The 19,547-nt window shown below is 47.5% G+C and overlaps 3 protein-coding genes across 7 annotated transcripts in view; 2 read left to right on the forward strand and 1 right to left on the reverse strand.

Moving 5' to 3' along the window:
• Positions 1-1,046, forward strand: part of LOC117732428 (Fanconi anemia group A protein) — a 21,650-nt gene extending 20,604 nt beyond the window's left edge. For both annotated transcript variants that reach the window (XM_034535363.1, XM_034535364.1), the window contains exons 40-42: positions 67-211; positions 291-389; positions 492-1,046. In XM_034535363.1, coding sequence (XP_034391254.1) covers positions 67-211; positions 291-389; positions 492-590 — 343 coding nt within the window. In that variant the 3' untranslated portion in view covers positions 591-1,046. The remainder of the gene's footprint in view (positions 1-66; positions 212-290; positions 390-491) is intronic.
• A 123-nt stretch (positions 1,047-1,169) lies between these two features.
• znf276 (zinc finger protein 276) lies at positions 1,170-7,696 on the reverse strand. 2 transcript variants are annotated; one of them, XM_034535368.1, is made up of 12 exons: positions 7,537-7,696; positions 6,701-7,012; positions 6,026-6,332; positions 5,899-5,939; positions 5,396-5,797; positions 5,057-5,138; positions 3,703-3,786; positions 3,473-3,592; positions 3,253-3,328; positions 2,648-2,765; positions 2,046-2,145; positions 1,170-1,825 (listed from the first exon to the last, which is right to left on the reverse strand). In XM_034535368.1, exons 2-12 carry the CDS (start codon positions 6,945-6,947, stop codon positions 1,537-1,539), a joined length of 1,866 nt encoding a protein of 621 aa, XP_034391259.1. In that variant the 5' UTR covers positions 6,948-7,012; positions 7,537-7,696; the 3' UTR covers positions 1,170-1,536. The 2 variants fall into 2 exon arrangements, with proteins under 2 accessions (XP_034391259.1, XP_034391260.1); XM_034535369.1 differs by having other exon boundaries at positions 6,026-6,329; positions 7,537-7,695.
• Positions 7,697-8,087: 391 nt separating this feature from the next.
• Positions 8,088-19,547, forward strand: part of vps9d1 (VPS9 domain containing 1) — a 38,898-nt gene continuing 27,438 nt past the window's right edge. For 2 of the 3 annotated variants that reach the window (XR_004609599.1, XM_034535367.1), the window contains exons 1-4: positions 8,103-8,249; positions 9,344-9,416; positions 18,986-19,198; positions 19,379-19,544. Coding sequence is in view for 2 of the 3 variants with exons in the window: in XM_034535367.1 (XP_034391258.1) it covers positions 8,157-8,249; positions 9,344-9,416; positions 18,986-19,198; positions 19,379-19,544 (545 nt within the window). In the remaining variant the exon portion in view is untranslated. Of the gene's footprint in view, positions 8,250-9,343; positions 9,417-18,985; positions 19,199-19,378; positions 19,545-19,547 lie in introns of all 3 variants that reach the window. The other variant, XM_034535366.1, reaches the window with a different exon arrangement.

The raw sequence follows: 19,547 nt of genomic DNA on the forward strand, positions 1-19,547 counted from the left end.
AGAGTGACGACCTGTTGTGACTCCAAAGGTCAAATTCTCACAGCAGCTCCTAATGTGTGCGTTCAGCCTGCTGCTGCAGCAGAGCGCCGAGCTGCTGCAGAGAGCGGCACTCTGTCCGGGGTTCCTCGGCACCGCCGTCCTCTGCTACGTCGGCCTGCTGCAGCTACGCCTGGAAGGACGGGTTCCCCCACCAACCGCCGAACCCCATCAGGTGACCGACATGACGTGGTTCATTTGACGCGGTTTATTTTAGTGCGCCGTCGTTCAAACCGGCAAGTTTGTTTTGGCAGATGGAGCCTTCCCGGATTCTGAGCCGCGCCAAGCAGTTCCTCCTGAGGGCGATCCCACAGACGCCTCCCACCGCTCTGTCCTCCAGCCGACTCAGACGGGTAACCAGCGCCGCACGCCTCTTTTTAAAGTACCTTTTACTGGCAACATTCACTTGACTCTCACGCTCTTCCATCTGGTCTCTCTCTGCCCCACCGGTTCAGCTGGAGTCCCAGTGTGCAGACCTGGACCCGGAGGTGGCAGCGGCTCTCTCCATGCACCTGGACCCTCACAGCCTCAGTCCAGAGATGGACTTCCTCTGAAAAAGCTGTGGCGTCCCCCTTGACGTCCGGGCCGAGAGAGACTGTCTAAAGCTAACGGGGACACAACATCTTCAGTCCCTCGAGCTTTGGAGTCTTTCACCGTAATGGTTTCTGAATATGCAGCAGGTACTTCACATCTGACAGAAACATGTTCCTCTTGTTTTAAACAGGACTTCACTGTTCAGATTCAAAGGCAAATTTGTCTTTTTATACGTGATGCACACACAACTTTATTATACACATGAACATCAGAAGCCCTTTCAGCTGTTTACAATACAGATAGAAACTCTTGAAGAGCTCTTAGTATTGTAATAACTTAATAAAAAAATAACATCATAAAACTTGTAGGAAATCATCCTCTGTGAGGTTACACAGCGAAGTGCTTTACGTATATTCTGATAACAAGAATAGTGCATTGTGGGACGTGTGGCTGTGAAATAAAACCAGTCCACAGGCGCCGTTCAATCATCTTTCTTGCACTGCCGTTGGTGATTTGCTCTCATTGATGTTGATCTGTATCGCGTTACTGGCATTACTATACCCGCTGCTGCTGGCTACACAATAAAAGCATTCAACTGGCAAAAAAGAAAGAAAAAAGCTTTTATTGTGAAGCAGTTACAGAAAACGCAGCGCTGCATTTCTCACCGAGGTTGGCGGCAGCGAACAGCGACAGGACAGCTGTCATTTGTGGCACACGGTGGTCTCGACGATGAAATGAAAGTCTGGAATGAACACTGCTAAGCGCCCAGCAGATTGGTCAAGATCTACAAAAATAAAATTATTAAAGTTTGTTGTGATGATCCAATAAGCTGCAGAGTGAGTTAACCATCAGTATTGCCCAGTCCATGATACTGAACGTGAAAACCACAGCACAGGTTGTCAGAGCTGGGGAAACCCCCACAGTTCACGTGTCCCCCGTTCAGCAGATGTGGACGCTCTCCCTCCGTCATCTGTCCTGGTCTTGCTGAACCACCTCCCCGGTCAGAGCGATGGTGTGCAGGTCTGAGTACGACGGCGGAGGGGGCGGCGGCTGCTGCTCCATGCTGCTACCTCTCTGAACCTTGGCCTGAATGAGCGGGTGGACCATGGACATGTGGACGTTCAGGTTGTGGGCCTTTTCGAAGCGTTTCCCACACATCAGGCACGCGAACTCCAGGTCGGCCTCCGCCTTGTGCTTGGTCATGTGGTATTTCAGTGACGCTCGCTGGCGACACTGGAAGCCGCACACCTCACACCTGAGGGGAAAGAATCATTTTGTTTCAATAGACTAGTTCATGATCCACCACAAATCTAAATTCAGTTTATTTTGTATAGCCCAAAATCACAAATGACTAATTAGCCTCAGAGGGCTTTACAATCTGTACACATACGACATCCCTGTCCCAGTGCAGAGTCAGACTTCACTACTGAAAATAAGAAGTTTGAAAGTGGCAAAACCCCGTCATTAGTACTTACTGTAGTGGCTTGGCCCCTGAATGTCTCATCTGGTGAACTGAGAGGTGTTTCCTCTGTTTGAACGTTTGGCCACACTGGTCACAAATGTAGTTTCTCTCCTCTGAAAACACGCAGATGACAAACTTCAGACAAAATACACCCTCTGAGCCCCAAAACCCGCCGGCGGGATGGACGAGCATGTTTCTTTAAACAATTGACAAAACTACACCAAGCCTGGTTGAACCAAACATTCCAACAGAAACTGGTGACTCATCCGAATGCCTCCGTGGTTGCTCGTAGTAACTTCCGTGAATGGGTTAGTGTCGATAATAAACAGATGTAAAAAAAAAACGTGATTCAGCATTCTGCTGAGTCACCAGTTAACACGGTCATCCACTGACCCGGAACACCGGCGGCATCTATAGCTGCGAGCTAGCAAACGTGTTGACCACCACTGGACTGATCAGAAACGCTCGCATTTGTAGATTTCATTTTAAAATGTAATGAAGTCATAACCCGGAGGAGCGGTGTGTCACTGAAAAGGAGAATAGCTGGGCCACATGGAAATGTGGCGCTCAGCGAAGCCCAGTTGACCCAAAGAGAGCCGGGCGATAGAACCTCACCTGTGTGGATGAGCTTGACGTGTCTCTGCAGGTAGCGGTCGATCATGAAAACCTTGTTGCAGCCAGGATGGGGGCAGGGTCGCTCCTTCACCTCCTCGTGGTGCTCCTTGATGTGCTTCTAAAACAGCCCCGCCCCCAAAGGGAAAAGACAGTCATTCATACGGACAAAGGCGGAGCCTACTGGAACCTCAGACGGGTTCTGGTGTGGCCAGCAGAGATCCAGGACTTCCTTTTCTACGGGCTGCTCGTTGTTTAAAGTCCGATTAGCGACCGGATTGTTCAACAAAACATCCAGCCTACAAGCGCACACTAAACCAATATGAATCAAAAAATCATCGTCGAGACGACAGCCGGAGAGTTCCCAGAATGCATTTCGGCCAATGTGTTTCCGCGTATCTTTTTTTCATCTTTCACGGACCAAAGCCTGCTCCGACGTGATTGGTCTACAAACAAAAAACGTAGTGCCTCCAATACCAGACTGTATTATAATAGACTGCAGAATCATTTTTAAAACGACAATATTGTTCTTCTACTGTACTGAGGCGCTCCATGTAGTAATATCCACACTTAGATAACAGTGAAAGGATTTCAGTTTGAATTGTGACCTTCAGACCATCAGGAGCTCTATAGACGGCGGTGCAGCCTTGATATGGACACTTGTAGATGTTGGGCAGCTCCTCTCTGGGAACAAAGACACAACATTAGTTTGTAAATGTATTCTCTCCTACATAAGATAGACGACATATTGAGATATGACATTCAACTTGTGCTGAATGGTGGTCGTGTATTAAAGGAGAAGCGTATGACTCGTGTGAGCCTTTGTACCCTTTAGGTTTGAGCTTGTTCTTCCAGCCGGGTTTGGGTCCTGGTTTTTTCTTTATTTTGGGCTCCACCAGGGCCTTCGGACTCCTCCTTCTCTTGCTGGGGATGGTCACCCTGCGAGCTCTGGGACGGGGGGGAGGGACAGAACGGTTCAGTCAACACAGTAACCGGGTCTCTGTCACAAGTCAACTTTCAGTCCATCTCGGCTGTTGCTAAAGTACATCTGCACCAACCTCTTGTCCGAGTACGGCTCGAACATCTCGTCGTCCGATAAACCTCCTTTTCTGCCCCCCTCGAAGTCATCCTCGGAGATGAACCTAGACACACACACAGGTAGAGCTCTTGTAGAAGTTCTGGACTTTTTTTAAAATTATTACTCAAACTCATCACAATAAAGGCTGCAAAGCACCCAAAACTACAGATGTGGAGGTTTCCTCCCACAAATTGGTAGTTATCATGGTGCTTTCCCATCTAGCTCGTTTGGTTCGGATGAAACAAACCCCGGTCTGTGTGCCCGGTGAAGTTTGTCATGGCTGTCGTCATCTTGTTTTTTTGCAACCCAAAGTGACGTAGAGACGTTGTATACCTGTCAATCACAAAGTAGACCCCTACCTTAAGCATACTCTGCGTTATGATCTGTGTTCCTCTAATTGGGACTATTAATGATAACGCTGTATTGGAGACTTGAAACTAGCATCTGAGACCTTAAACTCATGTTTACAATGTTTACTGAGGGAATAAATCAAGAGAAGTAGAGTCATTTATATAGACTTCTATACAACCAGGAGTCGCCCCCTGGTGGTCAGGAGAGAGAATGCAGCTTTAACACATGAAGCATAGACTTCTATACAACCAGAGGAGTCGCCCCTTGGTGGTCAGGAGAGAGAATGCAGCTTTAACACATGAAGCATAGACTTATATACAACCAGAGGAGTCGCCCCCTGGTGGTCAGGAGAGAGAATGCAGCTTTAACACAAGAAGCATAGACTTCTATACAATGACAGGAGTCGCCCCCTGGTGGTCAGTAGAGAGAATGCAGCTTTAACACATGAAGCATAGACTTCTATACAACCAGAGGAGTCGCCCCCTGGTGGTCAGGAGAGAGAATGCAGCTTTATAACATGAAGCATAGACTTCTATACAACCAGAGGAGTCGCTCCCTGGTGTTCAGGAGAGAGAATGCAGCTTTAACACATGAAGCATAGACTTCTATACAACCAGAGGAGTCGCCCCCTGGTGGTCAGGAGAGAGAATGCAGCTTCCTCATCGGTTGATGCAGGATGACAAGTTTACTGTCCGTCTGACTTCACGTTTACCCCTCTTGGTTCGTTAGGTTGGGGGTTAATAATAATAATAATAATACTACACTTAATTTATATAACGCTTTTCGTGATACTCAAAGACACTTTACATAACATAATACGTAAACATAACAACATAAAACGTTGTGTAAAAAGTCAGTGTGACCAGGAACCGGACTGCAATACAACAGTGTATAGTCTCCCCCCCTTCAAACTGCAGGTATGAAATGACCCACCAGACGAGAGGAAGGACAGATTCGGATAGGGCGGATAAACTGTGACTGACCTGTCAGACAGATCGCTGTCAGCAGCCCTGTCCTCCAGCTGGACTGGCGCAGGACACAACGCCCCCTCGTGACCTGTGAAGTCTAACGGAGAGGAAACCACAACCGTGTCAGACATGAGTTCATACAGACGCCGCACGAGCCGGACGAACATCTGTGTTCTCTGCTTTGCCGGTTCATGAACCTTTTAATGATGGTACAATGCCAGCCCAAAATAGTCTTAAAACACCCCTCACAGATCCTCAGAATGGGGGGAGGTGGGGAAGCAGCCATTCAGACATTTATTTACAGCCAATTCTGCTTCAAACCTTCTGAGGACAATGAGAGCATCTAACAGTCACCTTCTGTGTTGGTGGTCCAGTCCGCCAGCGCTGAGCTCTGAGTCTGTACAGCAAGTGCAGGTGGACTGTGCTGAGCCAGAGTGCTTATACTTCCATTCCCGCTGGGCTGCCCTTCTTCATCTTCCTCCTCCTCTTCCGACATCGCTCCGTCACCATTGCCGCTCCCCAACGCTCCACCGTATAAGTCCATGCCGTACCCGGGGTTCGCGGCGGCGGCGCACTGAGCGTCCATGACGTACCTGTGGCCGTCGACGCAACCCCAAACGGCCTTGACGGAGCCCCAGCACCGGTCCTCCAGCATCTCCCTCAGGTTGGGGCAGGAGCGGCAGGCCTCCCCGTGGTGGTGGGCCCAAGACACCAGGCTGTGAAGGCACTCTGGGTCTGAGGTGAAGGACTGTGGTGCTGAAAAGATAACGGCAGAGTGTCCTCAACAGAGTAATGCGGTCGGTTAACTTGTGTTTTGTGTGATGTCTGAAAGCATAGAGAGGAAAGCGTTTATTCACTTGTTGAGGCGTGGTTTATCGAGGCCTCCGGACACTTCTTCCTGAAATAACAAAACGGTCGTCTGTATTTGTAGATTTTTCTGCCTAAGCAATTGAGAATCCTTTTTTTTTCTTGCCTGGGACTCACCAGCTTTTGAGGTTCTCTTTCCCAACAGGTGGGAGGTTGACTCTCTGCAGGAATCTGAGCAGGATGCTGTGGCACTTGTAGAACTTGGAGTGGCATTTCTTGCAGATGAACTCTGACAAGCGGGGGTCGCGGTCCAAGTGGACCCCGACCAGCTGCTGGAAGTCCGCGTGGAAGAGAAGGGGCGACTTGGCCGCTGCGTCCACCTCGTCGACGGAATCCTGGGGCCACTTGTCGAAGGCGTGCCGCAGGCTGCGCGGCGAGAACTTCCCATGACAGAGCCGACAGACGGCCGTCGACAAACGGCCTGCTGGGAAAAGTAACAGCTCAGTGTTTTTCTCAACTGTCATGAACCCAAATAAATTGTCCAGTAGAAGCTATTTCTGATGGGTGAAGTCAGTGAAGTAGCGGATCCTTAATGAAAAGGAAGTCATAAAAAATCTGCAAATTAAACGTTGCTTTGTCAAATGCGTGTAAAAACATGGCTGAAGACATTTAATTTAAGACCGTCTTCCAATAAGCGTACACTTTCCACCTTTTATTACCACCATGATTATGGGGATAGCAGGACGCTGCGAGGGACCAGACGGGTAAGAAAAAGCCACTATACTTAATGCCTTCTTCTTGAAAGGGGTTTGGTGTGACTTCACAATAAGGGGCTGGCACCGAGACACCCACCTGAAGCTCTGGACTTGCTTTCTGGATGTTTTTGTGCGTCGTGGTCTGCCGCCACACTGCAGTCTGCAGTCCTGTCCTCTGCGGCGGCAGCGTGGTAGAAGCTGCCCGAGGTTGCGGGGGCGGCCTTCCGAGGTCTCCCTCTGTTTCCAGGCGGCCTCTTTTCCTCACTGACGCCCCCCGCTGCCTGCGTCCTGCTGGTCTTTCGCGAAGCTGCCGAGGCCCTTGGCCGTCTGCTTTTCTTCTTCATAGTTGGTTCCAAAGTCCGACTCTTTAGCAGCCAATCCCGATGATGGAGCCCTGCTGCCTGTGCCACTGTGGAGATTTAAAGAGGGAGCCAACTCGAATGACTTCCTGTCTCATCAATGTCTGAATAATGAAGTTATTTAAACAATGCAAACTATTTTCTCGTCTTGGAGCCCGTTTAGTGGCCAAACCCTGAGTTAACATTACCAGCAGCATTTATTCATGAGACACCACTTGGTCTGGTTGCTATATTATTTGCTGCACCACTGTTCAGTGATGATACCATTTAAAAAAACAATGCAACTCCAGTACAGTTTTATACATATATGACGTAAAGAAGAAAAAAAGGGGGGTAACTCAATAACACTAAGTCAGTTGGAGTTGCATTCAAAAACCGTGCTGGCAGTAAATACGTATATCATTTTTGTTTACAAAGTCTGGAATATTTTAATTGAGACGTTACGACAAACGTCTGAGTCGCTGGTGTTGCCCTCAACAAGCTAACGTTAGCCGGGTAGCACGAGCAGCCTGAATCGCTAGCTCGTGTCCGGACGTCGCGCTCGCGCAGCACGCCGCCCTGAGGCACAGCCTACCGTCAGACTGCGCGACTCCGAGCAGCTCGCGCACATGCTGCTCTCAACACGGAAGGAGGGTTTTCATGAGCCAGGTTGTTGATGCAGCTCTGCGGTCTCAACGCTGCTCGGCTCCCATTTGTAAACACTGGAACCCGGAAGTGCTCATTTACCGGAAGAAAAAGGCACGATATGATTGCAGCGCCACCCGGCGTTTGTGGAGAGGAAACGCTACTCCAGACAGGTTTGAAGAGACTTTCCTCCATAATCTGTATTATCTAAAGATATATATTCTAATTGTATTATCATTAAATAAATAAAGTTTGAGAAATGGTGCTCAGCATAGACACACATATCTCCTAATATCTTAGCAATATTTCACAATATAATGTATACATATATAATTTTAAATCCGATAAATAATTTTGCTTTGCCTCTAAATACAACAATACTTGCAAATATATATAAATAAATAATAAAAATAATATATGAATTAGTGCCTTACCAGTGCCGTACAGTAGGAGGCAGTATACACCTTTAAGATAGTTTACACCTTGCCGTCAAACAAAACAAGAAGAAGAAGAAGGAGAAGGAGGAGGAGGAAAAGTAGTAGAAGAAGAAGAACAGGGTGCAGTGTAATCATGGCCACAGCTGACGGCGGGGCGAAGCCCCTTCAGAATGCTATGAAAATGGCTAAAGTAGCAATACAGCTGGACGGAGAGAGCAAACACAAGGTAGAGAGCTGCACGTGCTGCTTCACAGCTTTACGGCAGCGATAACGCGAAGGTTTAACGCGACCGTTAGCCAGTCTAACGATGCAAACAGAGGGAGGGGGCGGAACCCTTAGTGGGTTAGCTAGCTAAGCTGTCACTTAAAGCTATGCGTTGTTTTCCTGTTTAATGGAGTCGGCTGCAGACCAACAGTCACATTTCAATTGTCATTAAATGGGTCCACTTCTACCTTGTTCCTCGTGTTGTTATATCACTTCATAACCTTCTTTTTAAGAAAGGTAGAGCGTGTTATTCCAAAGGCACGAGCGCTGTGTTACTTAACAACGGAGCAATAAACAACGGTATTAACTTTCCTAGTAGGTTACATTTCCTCAGATAGCTCGAGGCTGTACTGTCTCAAACATTACACTTCATTTTGTTGTATCATTATAGTGTATAAAATCGCCATTACACATACTGTCTTTTTCACAAGTACATATCTAACATATGTAAGTTATTGAAATATCAAGTCAATTAGGAATGTCTAATTGCTTTCTATTTAAAATTGTTTAGCTTTTTTAGGCTGGAGCCTATGCCGTTCTGAGATGGAGGTAGGGGGCCATGAAGCTTCAAACTGTGCTCAGCTTAACATATGGGGGCCACACTTATGGAGTAGCATTAGTTCTGCTGTTGATCTGTAACATGCAGGACGTCAACGTTGAACCGGCCAGACATTGTCGTCACGGTGTGGCATTGAGACGGCTCCACAAGCAACACATAACACAAAACACCCTGTCACCCTGCTGTGGTGAAAGAACAACCACTTCTAAACAGTGATAGTTCATTTTACTCCATTGTCTCTTTCAACTAATTGATTAATGCAGTGCATGAAAACCTCTTCTGGTAATGTGTCATTTATTATCGTTGATTTACATTTGTAGATTTGCTTCGAAACCATCTACTTTTTCATCTCCACGAGTCAAATTTGGCAACAATGTTTTTAATCCATCTTACTTATTTCCATGTCTCATTATTGGCAGTAGCTATTATTATTATGTTTACTATCATTACTATCATTATTATCATACTATATAATATACTGCATGGTCTTTCTGCAGGAAGCTTACTGTGAATACCTCCGGACGATCAACTACATATCACATGCACTTTTGGAGGAAGCGGGTTCGCAAGGTAAGATCTCAGCAGTGACATATAGTAAAATATAAATATTGAGATGCTTTATGATGATTATTTAACCTCATGGTTGTTTTCCCTTTAGTGTGTTTACTCAATTGTGCATACTGTACAGACTTTTTAAAAAAAACACAATCGCACCATCTGCCCAACGTGGTCCTTAACAGCTGCTTTGCTTGCACGTGTCTGTCTGTATATTTGTCTGTTTCCTAGCCCAAAATCAAATTGCCTTCCTAAATTAACAAAGTTGAATTGAATTGAATTAAAGAAATGCATCATTTCAGATTGATAAACACAAAACAAAAACAACTCCTTCCTCAATATGAGCGTATACAGACATCTACTGTACATCCTATTGATTTGTCTTTTGTACTACGTGCTCTAACTTGCATGGGCACATATTCGAAATATGTTGCAATTGTGGCTCACCATATTAGTAGCAGTAGAGCGGCATCAATAATTCTCAGCCCTCTACTAACCTCAAGTGGGAACCAATAGGAACTGCAGCATTATAACAGAGTGCCGCGGGGACGATGTGTTTTTCAAGGCCAACCAGGAAGTTAGTATCGGACAGCAGAAGTAAAACACTAACGTTAGGCTACAAACAAACTCCCCCACGGTCGCATGACCTCACGCCTCCACCACTAAGCAAAAGGAGGACTAGTGTTCTAGTGAAGACCTCGTCATCCCATTTATACACCTGTTAGCAACCCCCTTTTGTAATAACTTTATTCATATGGCACCTTTCAAAACAAAGTTACATTTACAGAGACGCACCATTCGGCCGTCCATGAAAACCAACGATGTGCCGTCTTACACACGTTTAACAATTATTTTCATAAAGTCAATAAACTAATGGGATTCATGTTGATTAATATGACTAGACAGTGACGAGCATTTTGTTTCATTTTATATGCATCTATTCAATTTGGACATGTACTAAATAAATAATGAAAAATAAAATGATCAGCAAATATAACAAACTGTCAATGAACAAACTGTCATCTTCAATAGCAAGAAGCATCGGTAGAAATAAATGAAAATCTAGTACTCCTACTGTACGGCACTGGTAAGGCACTAATTCATATATTATTTAAGCAATTTGTATAGCAATAAAAATAGCAAAATATAACCGAACGGTTGACATCGTCAATGTCTGACATCCGGCGTCGAGGTAGTTTATTAGAAGTGAGCTCCGCGGTTATCATTTATGAACTCCTCATGAATTCTCCTTCACATCTTTCCTTGACCTTGTGTTGTTTTCCATTGAGGTCAAGGAACGGGGGTTAGGGGGCTTTGGAAAGGACCAGTAACATGTTCAAATCAAATGTAAAAACTCCCAGTTAACCAGTGAAGGGCAGCAAGGATTGGTGTGATGTGGCCACGTTTCTACGCACGTGTTGACAGCCCGGCGGCAGCGTTCTGTATCAACTGCAGTCTTTGAATGCTTCGCCTGCTGATACCACAATAAAGTGCATTGCAGTGGTTGTCCAGTCTGGAAGAGATAAAAGCGTGAATGACTGGTGAAGGGAATGACCTGAATTTGCTGAGCTGTCTCAACTGAGTAAAGAAGGACCGCAAACCTTTGGTCAGCTGAGAGTCAAAAGTCAGTTCGGAATCCCAAAAAACTCCCAAGCTTCGTGCCGAACATTATTAGATAAGGCTCCCAGACTCAAGGAGAGATTGCTCATTGATGCGGCTAGGGGCCAGCAGGGGTCATTACAATAACAAGGGATCTGGAGTCATTTCATTGCAGGAAGTCTTTTGGACATCCAGTTTCTTATGACGGCAAGGCAGCACATGAGACACCAAACTGTGGAGGTGCCAGGCTTACTGGGGATGAACAACTGGGTTTCATCTGCGTAGCAATGGAACTCAGTATTGTGTACACGTACTGTCTGGTGTGTCCCGGTGGTAACGCAGTTCTTCAGACCGCTAATGGGAGCTATGGAGTCTCAAATGTTTGTGCAGGAACGGTTCAGACTCAACAAGTGAGTCAGTAAGACACGTAAAAGATTAAATGACATTTTATACCGCAGAACAAAATGTTCTCTTCAGATTGTGTTAAACACAGACCGTACAGTGCATCACATATATATATATATATATATATATATATATATATATATATATATATACACATATATACAGTGCATCCGGAAAGTATTCACAGCGCTTGACTTTTTCCAAATGTTGTTATGTTACAGCCTTATTCCAAAATGGATTAAATTCATTATTTTCCTCAACATTCTACACACAACGACCCATAATGACAAAGTGAAAACTGTTTTTTGCAAATTTTTGCAAATCTATTAAAAATAAAGAACGAAAACATAACATGTACATAAGTATTCACAGCCTTTGCTCAATACTGTAATAATTGTAATAATTGTACATACAATTATACAATATAATTCCTGTATATCGAACCAAAACCACATTCAAAATGAATAAAACGTTGCCTTTGAGACAAGGGAACAGGAAGTGCAAACATGCGGACACAAGTATGTTCATTCCTCTGAATTATCTTTCTGTCTTTTTGATTTAGTGAAGTTGATTGTAACCTGAGTGGGTCCAAGGTAATGGAGCACAAGACAGCGTACTGTCACTGTAATTTACAAAGAATCCATATAATAGCTTACTAAATACTCAAATAAACTCTCTGATATTGTTACTACACTCTTTTTGCATCCCAAATCCCAAACTGCCCTCCCAGCTTATTGATCTGAAACTCAATGCAATATAGATGTGTGACGGAACTGAGAGGAGATGTGCAGGACTGGGCGTGTGTGTGTGACGCGACGCGACACATGATTTTACTTTGGTGTAACCCAGTGTATGGTGTGTGTGTGTGTGTGTGTGTGCGTGTAGCTCCCCATTGACATCAGGACAGCAGAAAGTCTCTACATCTTCCGTCGCAAACTAAAAACACATCTTTTTCGACTATACCTTGAATAGGGAAGGTAGCGCCGGAGTAGCACTTTGGTAGCACTTAAATGTCTCTTACTGATAACACTTTGTAGTTTAACACGTTGGAAGCACTTAAATGTCTCTTACTGATAGCACTTTGTAGTTTAACACTTTAGTAGCACTTAAATGTCTCTTACTGATAACACTTTGTAGTTTAACACTTTAGTATCACTTAAATGTCTCTTACTGATAGCACTTTGTAGTTTAACTTTATTGAAGAAATTGTACTTGCTTGATTCTTGTTGTTCTGAGTTTGGACTCATGGTTTAATGCACTTATTGTAAGTTGTCAGCTAAATGACATGTAATGTAATGTGTGTATATATATATATATATATATATATATATATATATAAACATACATACATTTTTAAAGTAAATATATATAGTTAAAACGAGGGAGGAGTGGTGGGGGAGAAAAAGGAGCAACTCAATTAATTAGAATATCATCGAAAAGTTAATTTATTTCAGTAATTCAATTCAGAAAGTTAAACTCATATATTATATAGATTCATTACACACTTGTGTGTAAGTGTTTATTCATTTTAATTTTGATGATTATTGCTTGCAGCTAATGAAATCTCAAAATTCCGTATCTCAGAAAATTGTAATATTGTGAATAAGTTCAATAGTGTAATCAGCTAATGAACTACACACTTTGTCTGGTTCAGTAAGCTCCACCATCATGGAGAATACTGCTGACCTGACAGTTGTCCAGAAGACGGTCAGTGACCTCCTCCACAAGAAGGGAAAGCCACAGACGGTCATTGACCTCCTCCACAAGGAGCCACAGACGGCCATTGACCCCCTCCACAAGGAGGGAAAGCCACAGACGGCCATTGACCCCCTCCACAAGGAGGGAAAGCCACAGACGGCCATTGACCTTCTCCACAAGGAGGGAAAGCCACAGACGGTCATTGACCTCCTCCACAAGGAGCCACAGACGGCCATTGACCCCCTCCACAAGGAGGGAAAGCCACAGACGGCCATTGACCTCCTCCACAAGGAGGGAAAGCCACAGACGGTCATTGACCTCCTCCACAAGGAGGGAAAGCCACAGACGGCCATTGACCCCCTCCACAAGGAGGGAAAGCCACAGACAGCCATTGACCTCCTCCACAAGGAGGGAAAGCCACAGACAGCCATTGACCTCCTCCACAAGGAGGGAAAGCCACAGACGGTCATTGACCTCCTCCACAAGGAGGGAAAGCCACAGACAGCCATTGACCTCCTCCACAAGGAGGGAAAGCCACAGACAGCCATTGACCCCCTCCACAAGGAGGGAAAGCCACAGACGGCCATTGACCCCCTCCACAAGGAGGGAAAGCCACAGACGGTCATTGACCTCCTCCACAAGGAGGGAAAGTCACAGACGGTCATTGACCTCCTCCACAAGGAGGGAAAGCCACAGACGGTCATTGACCTCCTCCACAAGGAGGGAAAGTCACAGACGGTCATTGACCTTCTCCACAAGGAGGGAAAGCCACAGACGGTCATTGACCTCCTCCACAAGGAGGGAAAGTCACAGACAGCCATTGACCCCCTCCACAAGGAGGGAAAGCCACGGACGGCCATTGACCCCCTCCACAAGGAGGGAAAGCCACAGACGGTCATTGACCTCCTCCACAAGGAGGGAAAGCCACAGACGGTCATTGACCTCCTCCACAAGGAGCCACAGACGGCCATTGACCCCCTCCACAAGGAGGGAAAGCCACAGACGGTCATTGACCTCCTCCACAAGGAGGGAAAGCCACAGACGGTCAGTGACCCCCTCCACAAGAAGGGAAAGCCACAGACGGTCATTGACCTCCTCCACAAGGAGGGAAAGCCACAGACGGTCATTGACCTCCTCCACAAGGAGGGAAAGCCACAGACGGTCAGTGACCTCCTCCACAAGGAGGGAAAGCCACAGACGGTCATTGACCCCCTCCACAAGGAGGGAAAGCCACAGACGGTCATTGACCTCCTCCACAAGGAGGGAAAGCCACAGACGGTCATTGACCTCCTCCACAAGGAGCCACAGACGGCCATTGACCCCCTCCACAAGGAGGGAAAGCCACAGACGGTCATTGACCCCCTCCACAAGGAGGGAAAGCCACAGACGGTCATTGACCTCCTCCACAAGGAGGGAAAGCCACAGACGGCCATTGACCCCCTCCACAAGGAGGGAAAGCCACAGACGGTCAGTGACCCCCTCCACAAGAAGGGAAAGCCACAGACGGTCATTGACCTCCTCCACAAGGAGGGAAAGCCACAGACGGTCATTGACCACAAGGAGGGAAAGCCACAGACGGTCATTGACCTCCTCCACAAGGAGGGAAAGCCACAGACGGTCATTGACCTCCTCCACAAGGAGCCACAGACGGCCATTGACCCCCTCCACAAGGAGGGAAAGCCACAGACGGTCATTGACCCCCTCCACAAGGAGGGAAAGCCACAGACGGTCATTGACCTCCTCCACAAGGAGGGAAAGCCACAGACGGTCATTGACCTCCTCCACAAGGAGGGAAAGCCACAGACGGTCAGTGACCCCCTCCACAAGAAGGGATAGCCACAGACGGTCATTGACCTTCTCCACAAGGAGGGATAGCCACAGACGGTCATTGACCTCCTCCACAAGGAGGGAAAGCCACAGACGGTCATTGACCTCCACAAGGAGGGATAGCCACAGACGGTCATTGACCCCCTCCACAAGGAGGGAAAGCCACAGACGGTCATTGACCTCCTCCACAAGGAGGGAAAGCCACAGACGGTCATTGACCTCCTTCACAAGGAGGGAAAGCCACAGACGGTCATTGACCTCCTCCACAAAGAGGGAAAGCCACAGACGGTCATTGACCTCCTTCACAAAGAGGGAAAGCCACAGACGGTCATTGACCTGCTCCACAAGGAGGGAAAGCCACAGACGGTCATTGACCTCCTCCACAAGGAGGGAAAGCCACAGACGGTCATTGACCTCCTTCACAAGGAGGGAAAGCCACAGACGGTCATTGACCTCCTCCACAAAGAGGGAAAGCCACAGACGGTCATTGACCTCCTCCACAAGGAGGGAAAGCCACAGACGGTCAGTGACCCCCTCCACAAGAAGGGATAGCCACAGACGGTCATTGACCTTCTCCACAAGGAGGGATAGCCACAGACGGTCATTGACCTCCTCCACAAGGAGGGAAAGCCACAGACGGTCATTGACCTCCACAAGGAGGGATAGCCACGGACGGTCATTGACCCCCTCCACAAGGAGGGAAAGCCACAGACGGTCATTGACCTCCTCCACAAGGAGGGAAAGCCACAGACGGTCATTGACCTCCTTCACAAGGAGGGAAAGCCACAGACGGTCATTGACCTCCTCCACAAAGAGGGAAAGCCACAGACGGTCATTGACCTCCTTCACAAAGAGGGAAAGCCACAGACGGTCATTGACCTGCTCCACAAGGAGGGAAAGCCACAGACGGTCATTGACCTCCTTCACAAGGAGGGAAAGACACAGACGGTCATTGACCTCCTCCACAAGGAGGGAAAGCCACAGACGGTCATTGACCTCCTCCACAAGGAGGGAAAGCCACAGACGGTCAGTGACCCCCTCCACAAGAAGGGATAGCCACAGACGGTCATTGACCTTCTCCACAAGGAGGGATAGCCACAGACGGTCATTGACCTCCTCCACAAGGAGGGAAAGCCACAGACGGTCATTGACCTCCTTCACAAGGAGGGAAAGCCACAGACGGTCATTGACCTCCTCCACAAAGAGGGAAAGCCACAGACGGTCATTGACCTCCTTCACAAAGAGGGAAAGCCACAGACGGTCATTGACCTGCTCCACAAGGAGGGAAAGCCACAGACGGTCATTGACCTCCTTCACAAGGAGGGAAAGACACAGACGGTCATTGACCTGCTCCACAAGGAGGGAAAGACACAGACGGTCATTGACCTGCTCCACAAGGAGGGAAAGCCACAGACGGTCATTGACCTCCTCCACAAGGAGGGAAAGCCACAGACGGTCATTGACCTCCTCCACAAGGAGGGAAAGCCACAGACGGTCAGTGACCCCCTCCACAAGAAGGGAAAGCCACAGACGGTCATTGACCTCCTCCACAAGGAGGGAAAGCCACAGACGGTCATTGACCACAAGGAGGGAAAGCCACAGACGGTCATTGACCTCCTCCACAAGGAGGGAAAGCCACAGACGGTCATTGACCTCCTCCACAAGGAGCCACAGACGGCCATTGACCCCCTCCACAAGGAGGGAAAGCCACAGACGGTCAGTGACCCCCTCCACAAGAAGGGATAGCCACAGACGGTCATTGACCTTCTCCACAAGGAGGGATAGCCACAGACGGTCATTGACCTCCTCCACAAGGAGGGAAAGCCACAGACGGTCATTGACCTCCACAAGGAGGGATAGCCACAGACGGTCATTGACCCCCTCCACAAGGAGGGATAGCCACAGACGGTCATTGACCTCCTCCACAAGGAGGGAAAGCCACAGACGGTCATTGACCTCCACAAGGAGGGAAAGCCACAGACGGTCATTGACCTCCTCCACAAGGAGGGATAGCCACAGACGGTCATTGACCTCCTCCACAAGGAGGGAAAGCCACAGACGGTCATTGACCTTCTCCACAAGGAGGGAAAGCCACAGACGGTCATTGACCTCCTCCACAAGGAGGGAAAGCCACAGACGGTCATTGACCTCCACAAGGAGGGATAGCCACAGACGGTCATTTACCTCCTCCACAAAGAGGGAAAGCCACAGACGGTCATTGACCTCCTTCACAAGGAGGGAAAGCCACAGACGGTCATTGACCTCCTCCACAAAGAGGGAAAGCCACAGACGGTCATTGACCTCCTTCACAAAGAGGGAAAGCCACAGACGGTCATTGACCTGCTCCACAAGGAGGGAAAGCCACAGACGGTCATTGACCTCCTTCACAAGGAGGGAAAGACACAGAAGGTCATTGACCTCCTCCACAAGGAGCCACAGACGGTCATTGACCTCCTCCACAAGGAGGGAAAGCCACAGACGGTCATTGACCTCCTCCACAAGGAGCCACAGACGGTCATTGACCTCCTCCACAAGGAGGGAAAGCCACAGAAGGTCATTGCTAAAGAACCTGGCTGCTCACAGAGTTCTGTATCCAAGCATATGAGTGGAAAGTTGAGTGGAAGGTAGAAAAAGGTGCACAAGCAACAAGGATAACCACAGCCCTGTGAGGCTTGTGAAGCAAATCCAATCCAAGAACCTGGGGGAGATCCACCAGGATTGGACTGCGGCTGGAGTTTCAAGAGCCACCACATTCCTGGTGTCCAGCCACTCCTGAACCAGAGACTACGTTACCTGGGCTGAGAGAAACAGGACTGGACTGATGCTCTGTGGTCCAAAGTCCTCTTTACAGATGAAAGTACATTTAGCATTTCATTTGGAAATCAAGGTCCCAGAGTCTGGAGGGAGAGTGGAGAGGCACACCACAAGTTACTTGAGGTCCAGAGTGAAGTTTCCACAGTCAGTGATGCTTTGGAGCCATGTCATCGGCTGGTGTTGGTCCACTGTGTTTCATCAAGTCCAAAGTCTACCAGGATGTTTTAGAGCACTTCATGCTTCCCTCTGCTGGCGAGCTTTATGGAGATGCTGATTTCATTTTCCAGCAGGACCTGGCACACTGCCAAAAGTACCAATACCTGGTTTCATGACCACGGTATCACTTGATTGGCCAGTGAACTCACCTGACCTAGAGGATCTATGGGGTTTTGTCAAGAGGAAGATGAGAGACACCAGACCCAACAATGCAGACGAGCTGAAGGCCGCCATCAGTAACCTGGGCTTCCCTAACACAGCAGAGCCACAGGCTGATCTCCATGCCGCGCCGTATTGAGGCAGTACTTCCTGCAAAAGGAGCCCAACCAAGTATTGAGTGCATACTGTACATGGACACTCTTCAGTAGGCCAACATTTCTGTGTTACAAATCCTTTTTTTAATTGGTTTTATGTAATATTCAAATTGTCTGAGATACTGAATTTTGGGTTTTCATTCGCTGTAAGCCATAATCATCAAAATTAAAAGAAATACACTCTTGAAATATATGATCCTGTGTGTAATGAATCTATATAAAATGAGTTTCACTTTTTTAATTTAATTACTGAAATACATTAACCTTTCAATTATATTCTAATTTATTGAGATACACCTGTATATGTATATATACTGTATATATATATATATATATATATATATATATATCTATATATATATATATATATATATATAGATATCAATGAAATTAGACATACCAAATGATCATCCGATGCATGTAGATAACCAGTTTCATGTTGCGTATAGGAGCTGTGTAGAGAAAAGCCAGTGAGGTTTTGAACACGTGGACGGGTGGATGGGACCAATCCAGACGGGGACCAGCGGGTCCCTGCAGACATAGTTAATCTTTTAACCAGACGTGAACTAATCAGCTCGAATACAGTAGACTGTCAGCGTGGAAAGTGGATCTGACCCCAGAAGTCACGTGATGACCTTGTTATACAGCCAACCTGCGTGCGATCAATCATCCAAGACTGACTCTCTGTGCTCTCTGTCTTCCTTGTCCCAGCCTCGGAGGACGGGGACGTAGTGGAGGTGGAGCGGATGCTGAGGCTGGCCGAGCAGTGTCTGGAGCGATCCAAGTCATTCGTGGGGAAGAGAGCCGCGCCCCCCACGAATGACGAATGCCCCGCCACCATCTCCGCTTCCTCTTCCTGCTCACCTGGCCAATCGGAGCCCCGGGAGACCGCTCTCCGCCCAGCTGCCATTGCAGCAAACGCCGGTGAATACATCCAATCAGGAGCATATCTTTTATTTACACATCGTTCAATCACTGCTCACTTGGAACCTGCCCCAGGGGTCACAAATGAAGCCAGTGCAGAGCCACATGATTTGGTTCCCTAAGCCAATCACCGCTTTTTGTCTTCTCTTTTTCTTCTGTTTGTCTCTGTTCTCCCCTCAGCCGTCACAGCCGCTCCATCTGAGACTCCTGTTCAAGTGACGAGCAGCCCGGCCAAGACCGGTCACCGCAGGGTGCTGTCCAATGGCGGCGGTGAGCTCTCCCCCTTCCTGCCTCCCGAAGTCTTCCAGAGACTGCAGACAGTGGAGTCACAGGACACGAGCAAAAAGTA

The sequence above is a fragment of the Cyclopterus lumpus genome, chromosome 6 (genome assembly GCF_009769545.1).
Source record: "Cyclopterus lumpus isolate fCycLum1 chromosome 6, fCycLum1.pri, whole genome shotgun sequence".
Lineage (NCBI taxonomy): Eukaryota > Metazoa > Chordata > Actinopteri > Perciformes > Cyclopteridae > Cyclopterus > Cyclopterus lumpus.